General features: G+C 33.3%; 1 protein-coding gene across 1 annotated transcript; it reads left to right on the plus strand.

The window, feature by feature from the left end:
• Positions 1-6,972: 6,972 nt before the first annotated feature.
• On the plus strand, positions 6,973-7,452 carry LOC119684166. The gene has a single exon (XM_038098137.1). The coding sequence runs from the start codon at positions 6,973-6,975 to the stop codon at positions 7,450-7,452; it is 480 nt and encodes a 159-aa protein (XP_037954065.1).
• The last annotated feature ends 2,987 nt before the right edge of the window (positions 7,453-10,439 follow it).

The following is a 10,439-nucleotide window of genomic DNA, read 5'->3' on the forward strand; positions in this document are numbered from 1 at the left end:
CCTTTCAGTAATTGTTCGTCTTGTTTGTTTCCACTAATGCGTTGCAATTCGTTTAAAAGATGAGATGGCTTTTGATCCCCAAGCTGTAAACCACTAACTAATTTTTGTATGCGTTTTTGTTCACTATCCGCAAAGTTTTTTATTATTGCTTGCTTGATAGCTTCGTACTTCTGAGTTGCTGGTGGATTCTGTATTGTGTTATAAATCTGTTCTAACAGCGATGCATCCAGTGCTGCGATAACCGTGCCAAACTTTTGAGTATCGCCCTTTATGTTGTTGACTTGGAACCAGTAGTCCAACTGTATAAACCAAAGGTCAATGTTGTTTTTTATTAATGTTGGCATCGGCAGCTTTATTGCAGTGATTGTTGCGTTTTCGTTGCTTGAGTTAGTGTCTTCGGTTATCTTTTGCTCTTGAGTAGCCATTTTTTATGTTCGGCGTCGGCTTGGTCACCAATGTAGTGGTTTACTATTTTTACTTTTTATTTCTTATAATTATTTATTACAAACTATTATTAAAGTTAAGATTTAAGATTTTTGTTTATACATTTATTCACGTGTTGTTTTATATTTTTCCAAAACTACTACTGACGGGAACTGCGGATATTGTTGTCTCCCATCTGCATTGTTGACAGTTCTTTATTTTATATTTTTTGGTGCTGCCACAAGTATGCTAGAATATTAATGGATTATTTATAGTACATAAGAAATTTGAAACATTGTTAATACATAAGTTTTAAACGGTATAAATGCCGGAATATTTTGCCTAATAAACCAGACTTAATTCTAAGATCAAAGAACACACTTGTCTTCTTAATGATTAATTGGTCTCTAGTTCTGTACGGCATAATAGCTGATAAGAACAATATCCTATACGGCATAACTGCTGAAAGGATCTAATAAGCGGCTGGAGAGCTAAGATAATAGTCAAAGTAATTTCATTAATAAATATATATATATATATGGTATATAAATTACATGGCAATCCTGCCATTATTCACAATATACATTACATGGTGATCCTGCCATTATCCATTACAATAAACATTACTGCTTAATATTAAAGCTTTAAGCAGCTTTTTCGTCTTCTCGTCACTTACGCTTTCTCTATTTAGTCAGCCATCACTTTCGCTCAGATGGAAAGAATCCGCCTGTTTAAGTGGAAACTTTATCGCTAATGGCAAGCACTTCTCCATATCAACACTTTATAACAATACCAAGATAACTCGTGTTGACAAGTATTTTCTGTCACTCGCCCGTAGGTATCTCACCCGGCTACATGACCTCCCCCCGTCGTCTCTACTCATTTCACCCTCCCAGAAGACCTTGTTCTAGCATTGCGCTGTAAGCCCCACCAGTACCTGACCCACTACTTCGATGAAGTGAACCATAACCTCTTCACTATACCCTTATATAACCACGGCTTTCGTGACCCTAGTCACAAAGTATATGAGTAAAGCCGTAATCCCTCCCCCTTCTGTATCGCCCCTACTACCAAGTTCATGCCTTTGCTTTCTGGCTTAGATGAGCCTAAGTATTAAGCCTATTTTCTCATTCTTCTCTCACGTGATTACTGAAATAAAGTTTCCACATTGCTGTGGAAGTCTTCTCCTTTCATTCCTAAGAGGTGGTTTTAGTGGGTTCAAGTCTCACACTGTGGCTTTCGAAAAAAAAAACAGTACAAAACAATAATCGAAACTGAAGGAATTGAGGTGATGATAATAGCAATACGTTATTTATTTTATTAAATAAATATTTTATATATCTTAGAGTTAAATATAATTTTTTGTTTTACTTCTTAATATTAAAATTCTTTTTAATTTTTAAAATTATACATTTTAATATTTTCATTCCCAAAATAATTTTTTTAATACATGAACTTCTTTAATAATTATTTGTAGCACATCTTTTCAAATTAACATCTTTAAAAAAAAAGAAATGAAAAAATTACTTTTATCACATCCGACGCTCACCAAAATTGTCGAATAAAGAGAAGTCTGCAGATTTCGATATACACAAGCAGACATGTATGCAGATTTAACAAATAATTAAAAAGTTTTAATTATACCGAATATATGTCACAGACCGGAATTTGGTACGCAAACTTGAATATACACAGTGTGATTTGGTAGCACTCATACTTGGTGTAGAGACATGTAGCATCATATATGTCATGCTTTATGTATAGCATATTATGTAAGAATACAATTCTCGATTATTGCTTTAACATAGTCTAGTTTTGAATATTTTAAAATTTTCAACGAATATTTTATATAATTTAGGTGAGGATAAAATAAGAGTAATCTTTTATATATATATTAAACCTTTTTCATTTATTTAGGCTTGTTTTATTTACTATGAAAATTTCACCTTAAAATTTCAGGTCTAAAATTACCTGGTACTTAATTGGTTAATATAACTGAAAACTCTTAAAGGCTATCCTTTAAAAGTTTATACTATCTAGCACATAAACTAGTAGTTTTATATTTGAAGGTTTAAGCTTTTTTGAATATGTTGATTTGGCAGACTAGCAGTTAAGCTGTTGTCATAATAAAAGGTGAGATTTTTGATTTGAATCTGATCGTTTATTATTAATGTTTCAATTTATATACAAAATTGCAATACACAATATTAATAAATCATGAAAATTAAAAAAATGCATTAATTTGCAGTATACAAAAAGCAAATAAACTACATAATTAACATATTAACCAAAACTGTATTAATTTATAAAATATTTATTGATTGTTTCACTTTAATAAGGCCAAACACTTTCGTCAGTTCATTAACCACAAATAAGCTGATATTGCAACATTGCAAAGCGTTGGCCTATAAACAAACAAGTAGCACTTGAATTGTGCAAGTAATAACTGTTAAAACTGCAAAATAAAAATACCAATAAAAATATAACTACCAAACCTAACTAAATAATGATAACATAAAAATCCAAGGCGTAAATCTAAGGTGTAAGCCTTAATAATTATGTAAACGACCAGCGCCAAGTTAGCAACGTTGCTGGAAAACGCCGGGCTGTATTTTCAACAAATTTTTAAAAATGATATTTTCTTTCATATAGGGAATTAAACTAAAACAAATGGCATTATTCTTATAGAGTTTTGAAAGATCTTTCGATTGGCATTTACCAATTTGAGACACGATGCGTATTTTTCAAATTATAGAGAAAATAAAATTGACCAAAATCGACTTTTTTTGAAAAAATTTATTTTTAGAAAAATCTAGAACAGGTTCAAGTTGCACGGAAATACATCTAATAGAGAATTAATCAGGCTATCAATAGCAAAAAAAATCATAAAAATCGAGTAGACCAATTTTGAGAAATTTTATGTCAAAGTCAAATTTTTAAACTCGTCAAATTTCAAGCTTTTTAAAAAATGTAAAACGCAAAAGTATGAAAAAAACTTTCACAAAACCGGATAAATAAGCACCATTTCAATATCTCAACTAAAACATCAAAATATTATTAAAATAAGTATAAATTTTGCACATGTTCCGATATAAGTGCATTTTATTTAAATTTCGAAGGAGGTACAACCTGCACGCTTAAAGTTCCTAAAACTAAATTGATCACTCTTTCAAACAAAACTAATTTCACAAAAATCGAGTAGAACGTTTTTTAATTATATATGTTTAAAAAAGTGGATTTTTTACGAAAAAAATGTATGTTAACTAACACCATTCTAATAACATATTAAGGTGAAAACCTGTACAAGGCTAAAATTCACTTTTTTAAACATATATAATTAAAAAACGTTCTACTCGATTTTTGTGAAATTAGTTTTGTTTGAAAGAGTGATCAATTTAGTTTTAGGAACTTTAAGCGTGCAGGTTGTACCTCCTTCGAAATTTAAATAAAATGCACTTATATCGGAACATGTGCAAAATTTATACTTATTTTAATAATATTTTGATGTTTTAGTTGAGATATTGAAATGGTGCTTATTTATCCGGTTTTGTGAAAGTTTTTTTCATACTTTTGCGTTTTACATTTTTTAAAAAGCTTGAAATTTGACGAGTTTGAAAATTTGACTTTGACATCAAATTTCTCAAAATTGGTCTACTCGATTTTTATGATTTTTTTTGCTATTGATAGCCTGATTAATTCTCTATTAGATGTATTTCCGTGCAACTTGAACCTGTTCTAGATTTTTCTAAAAATAAATTTTTTCAAAAAAAGTCGATTTTGGTCAATTTTATTTTCTCTATAATTTGAAAAATACGCATCGTGTCTCAAATTGGTAAATGCCAATCGAAAGATCTTTCAAAACTCTATAAGAATAATGCCATTTGTTTTAGTTTAATTCCTTATGTTAAAGAAAATATCATTTTTAAAAATTTTTTGAAAATACAGCCCTGTGTTTTCCAGCAACGTTGCTAACTTGGCGCTGGTCGTTTACATAATTATTAAGGCTTACACCTTAGATTTACGCCTTGGATTTTTATGTTATCATTATTTAGTTAGGTTTGGTAGTTATATTTTTATTGGTATTTTTATTTTGCAGTTTTAACAGTTATTACTTGCACAATTCAAGTGCTACTTGTTTGTTTATAGGCCAACGCTTTGCAATGTTGCAATATCAGCTTATTTGTGGTTAATGAACTGACGAAAGTGTTTGGCCTTATTAAAGTGAAACAATCAATAAATATTTTATAAATTAATACAGTTTTGGTTAATATGTTAATTATGTAGTTTATTTGCTTTTTGTATACTGCAAATTAATGCATTTTTTTAATTTTCATGATTTATTAATATTGTGTATTGCAATTTTGTATATAAATTGAAACATTAATAATAAACGATCAGATTCAAATCAAAAATCTCACCTTTTATTATGACAACAGCTTAACTGCTAGTCTGCCAAATCAACATATTCAAAAAAGCTTAAACCTTCAAATATAAAACTACTAGTTTATGTGCTAGATAGTATAAACTTTTAAAGGATAGCCTTTAAGAGTTTTCAGTTATATTAACCAATTAAGTACCAGGTAATTTTAGACCTGAAATTTTAAGGTGAAATTTTCATAGTAAATAAAACAAGCCTAAATAAATGAAAAAGGTTTAATATATATATAAAAGATTACTCTTATTTTATCCTCACCTAAATTATATAAAATATTCGTTGAAAATTTTAAAATATTCAAAACTAGACTATGTTAAAGCAATAATCGAGAATTGTATTCTTACATAATATGCTATACATAAAGCATGACATATATGATGCTACATGTCTCTACACCAAGTATGAGTGCTACCAAATCACACTGTGTATATTCAAGTTTGCGTACCAAATTCCGGTCTGTGACATATATTCGGTATAATTAAAACTTTTTAATTATTTGTTAAATCTGCATACATGTCTGCTTGTGTATATCGAAATCTGCAGACTTCTCTTTATTCGACAATTTTGGTGAGCGTCGGATGTGATAAAAGTAATTTTTTCATTTCTTTTTTTTTAAAGATGTTAATTTGAAAAGATGTGCTACAAATAATTATTAAAGAAGTTCATGTATTAAAAAAATTATTTTGGGAATGAAAATATTAAAATGTATAATTTTAAAAATTAAAAAGAATTTTAATATTAAGAAGTAAAACAAAAAATTATATTTAACTCTAAGATATATAAAATATTTATTTAATAAAATAAATAACGTATTGCTATTATCATCACCTCAATTCCTTCAGTTTCGATTATTGTTTTGTACTGTTTTTTTTTTCGAAAGCCACAGTGTGAGACTTGAACCCACTAAAACCACCTCTTAGGAATGAAAGGAGAAGACTTCCACAGCAATGTGGAAACTTTATTTCAGTAATCACGTGAGAGAAGAATGAGAAAATAGGCTTAATACTTAGGCTCATCTAAGCCAGAAAGCAAAGGCATGAACTTGGTAGTAGGGGCGATACAGAAGGGGGAGGGATTACGGCTTTACTCATATACTTTGTGACTAGGGTCACGAAAGCCGTGGTTATATAAGGGTATAGTGAAGAGGTTATGGTTCACTTCATCGAAGTAGTGGGTCAGGTACTGGTGGGGCTTACAGCGCAATGCTAGAACAAGGTCTTCTGGGAGGGTGAAATGAGTAGAGACGACGGGGGGAGGTCATGTAGCCGGGTGAGATACCTACGGGCGAGTGACAGAAAATACTTGTCAACACGAGTTATCTTGGTATTGTTATAAAGTGTTGATATGGAGAAGTGCTTGCCATTAGCGATAAAGTTTCCACTTAAACAGGCGGATTCTTTCCATCTGAGCGAAAGTGATGGCTGACTAAATAGAGAAAGCGTAAGTGAGGAGAAGACGAAAAAGCTGCTTAAAGCTTTAATATTAAGCAGTAATGTTTATTGTAATGGATAATGGCAGGATCACCATGTAATGTATATTGTGAATAATGGCAGGATTGCCATGTAATTTATATACCATATATATATATATATTTATTAATGAAATTACTTTGACTATTATCTTAGCTCTCCAGCCGCTTATTAGATCCTTTCAGCAGTTATGCCGTATAGGATATTGTTCTTATCAGCTATTATGCCGTACAGAACTAGAGACCAATTAATCATTAAGAAGACAAGTGTGTTCTTTGATCTTAGAATTAAGTCTGGTTTATTAGGCAAAATATTCCGGCATTTATACCGTTTAAAACTTATGTATTAACAATGTTTCAAATTTCTTATGTACTATAAATAATCCATTAATATTCTAGCATACTTGTGGCAGCACCAAAAAATATAAAATAAAGAACTGTCAACAATGCAGATGGGAGACAACAATATCCGCAGTTCCCGTCAGTAGTAGTTTTGGAAAAATATAAAACAACACGTGAATAAATGTATAAACAAAAATCTTAAATCTTAACTTTAATAATAGTTTGTAATAAATAATTATAAGAAATAAAAAGTAAAAATAGTAAACCACTACATTGGTGACCAAGCCGACGCCGAACATAAAAAATGGCTACTCAAGAGCAAAAGATAACCGAAGACACTAACTCAAGCAACGAAAACGCAACAATCACTGCAATAAAGCTGCCGATGCCAACATTAATAAAAAACAACATTGACCTTTGGTTTATACAGTTGGACTACTGGTTCCAAGTCAACAACATAAAGGGCGATACTCAAAAGTTTGGCACGGTTATCGCAGCACTGGATGCATCGCTGTTAGAACAGATTTATAACACAATACAGAATCCACCAGCAACTCAGAAGTACGAAGCTATCAAGCAAGCAATAATAAAAAACTTTGCGGATAGTGAACAAAAACGCATACAAAAATTAGTTAGTGGTTTACAGCTTGGGGATCAAAAGCCATCTCATCTTTTAAACGAATTGCAACGCATTAGTGGAAACAAACAAGACGAACAATTACTGAAAGGGTTATGGTTACAACGTCTTCCTGTAGAAGTACAGACATGTCTAGCCACAATTTAAGTGGAACTACCTAAGATGACGGAATTGGCAGACAACATAACCGAAACAATCCGTATAAATTCAACAATGCAAGGAACTTATGTCAATGCAGCTAACGCCCCTGCAGCAGCTCATATTCAACGTGATGCACAAATCGAACAGCTTCAACGAGAAGTGACCAGACTTACGAAAATGGTCTCGAAATTATCAACCGAACACCGCTCAAGAACAAATCAACGTTCACGTTCAACATCCAGAAACCGGCAATGTCATGATGATAGTGAAGAAAAGAGCAGTACAAATTGTTGGTATCATAGAACATATGGGTCAAATGCAAAAAATTGCAAGCAGTCATGCGCATATGGCACAAAAAACTAAAACCGACTTCGTCTACGGCGGCAGAGGAAGTTGTAAACGAAACATCTACAAGACTGTTCGTCTATGACAATAAGACAAAAAAATCATTCCTAATTGACACGGGTGCAGATGTTTCACTTATTGCCGCCAAACAAAAAAATTCAAATACAAACAATAACAACGAAAGAATACTCTACGCAGCAAATGGTTCTACGATCAAAACATTTGGTGAAATAGAGATAACTCTAGCTCTTGGCTTACGAAGAAATTTCACATGGCCATTTATTATCGCAGATGTAAACACTTCAATCATCGGTGCAGATTTTTTAAATCATTTCGGATTAATAGTAGACATAAAAATGAAACGATTGATCGACACATCGACAAACTTTTTTTCAGCCGCAAGCGAACGTAAGGTAAGTGTGCAAAAAATATCAACTGTGAACACATCTTGCAAAATTGCAGATCTACTAAAAGAATACATCGACATCACTAAACCAACACTGACAAATCGCCAGGTGACCAAAGTCACTCACCACATATTAACAAAAGGTCCACCAATATGTGAGAGATCACGTAGATTACCTCCAGACAAGCTAGCAGCAGCAAAAGAAGAATTCCAAAACTTAGTCACAGCCGGAATATGCCGTCCATCAAGTAGCAATTGGGCTAGCCCCTTACATATGGTAAAAAAACCAGACGGTAGTTGGAGACCTTGTGGAGATTACCGTCGCCTAAATGCAATCACCATCCCAGATCGTTACCCAGTTCCTCATATATATGATTTTGCACACATGTTATATAACCAAAAAGTTTTTTCAACCATCGACCTGATTAAGGCATATCACCAGATACCAGTTGAACCGGGGGATATTCCAAAAACGGCGATCATAACTCCATTTGGATTATTTGAATTTACTAACATGACATTCGGACTTTGCAATGCAGGTCAAACATTTCAACGCTTCATTCACGAAGTATTACGAGATCTCGAATTCGCCTTTGCCTATATTGACGACGTCATTATTGCATCAGCAAACGAAGAGGAGCACAGGCAACACTTGCAACAAGTATTCGAACGATTCAGAAAACATGGTTTAATAATAAACGTATCAAAATGCGTTTTTGCTCAAAACACAGTAAAATTTCTTGGTTATCTCATAAGTGAAAAGGGTATTCAACCTCTACCAGATCGAGTGAAGAGCATCATCGAGTACCCGCTTCCAACAAAAACAAAAGAATTAAGAAGATTTCTAGCATTACTTAATTTTTATCGCAGATTCGTACCAAACGCTGTAGATTCTCACACTGTACTTCAACAAATGATAAAAGGAAACAAGAAGAACGACAACACACTGTTATGCTGGACCGAAATGAACAAAACAATCTTCCAAAAATGTAAAGATGAACTAACAAACTCGACACTATTTGTTCATTCGTCAAAAACTGCTACGCTTGCATTACAAGTAGACGCCTCGGATAAAGCTCTCGGCGCAGTTCTTCATCAAGTGATAGACAGCATGTTCCAACCACTCGGTTTTTTCTCTAAACGATTAACAGATACACAAAAACGATTCAGCACATACGATCGTGAGTTGTTAGCCGCATATCAGGGCATAAAACATTTTCGACATACGTTAGAAGGTCGTGAATTCGTGTTAATAACTGACTACAAGCCACTCACGTTCGCATTCCAGCAAAAGTCCGACAAGGCTTCACCACGTCAAGTCCGACAGCTTGATTATATAGGTCAATTTACAACGAATATCGTTCATGTCAGCGGAAAAGACAACATCCCAGCAGATTTTCTCTCGCGGATAGATAGTATTAGCATCCCAAAAATCGACTACGATTGTATAATTGGATTACAACGATGTTGCCCACAACTGCAAGATGTCAAATACAACAATTCCATCGAAATCAAACTTTTATCTTTACCAACAATATCAGATAAAATTTATTGCGAAGTTTCAACTGGGCGAATTCGTCCTTACATTCCGCAGAAATACCGGCTACATATCTTTAAAGCTACGCATGGGTTGTCTCATCCCAGCATTCGGGGCACAACAAAAATGATAGCTGAAAAATTTTTTTGACCTTCTATAAATGCTGATATTAGAAACTGGGCCCGACAATGTATCCCATGCCAACGTTCTAAAGTGCAACGTCACAACCGTTCACCTATTTGTCAATATGAACTCGCTGAACACAGAATCGAACATATAAATATAGACATCGTCGGCCCGCTACCACTATCAAACAACTGCACATATATATTAACCATCATCGACCGTTTCAGCCGATGGCCAGAAGTAATTCCGATCCCAGATCAAACAGCGGAAACCATCGCAAACGCACTGATTACTCAATGGATCGCACGTATTGGCGTACCCTTACGTATCACAACAGACCAAGGAAGACAATTTGAATCTTCATTGTTCAACCAACTAGCTGAAGTTATCGGTTGCAAACACTTACGAACTACGAGTTACCATCCTCAAAGTAACGGAATGGTGGAACGATTTCACCGCACATTAAAAGCAGCCTTAATGTGCCACCAAACAACTTCTTGGGCAGAAGTTTTACCAATAGTATTGTTAGGTCTACGCACGACTTTTAAACCAGACATTGGAGCTTCTGCTGCTGAAATG

Source organism: Teleopsis dalmanni, chromosome 1 (genome assembly GCF_002237135.1).
Source record: "Teleopsis dalmanni isolate 2A chromosome 1, ASM223713v2, whole genome shotgun sequence".
NCBI lineage: Eukaryota > Metazoa > Arthropoda > Insecta > Diptera > Diopsidae > Teleopsis > Teleopsis dalmanni.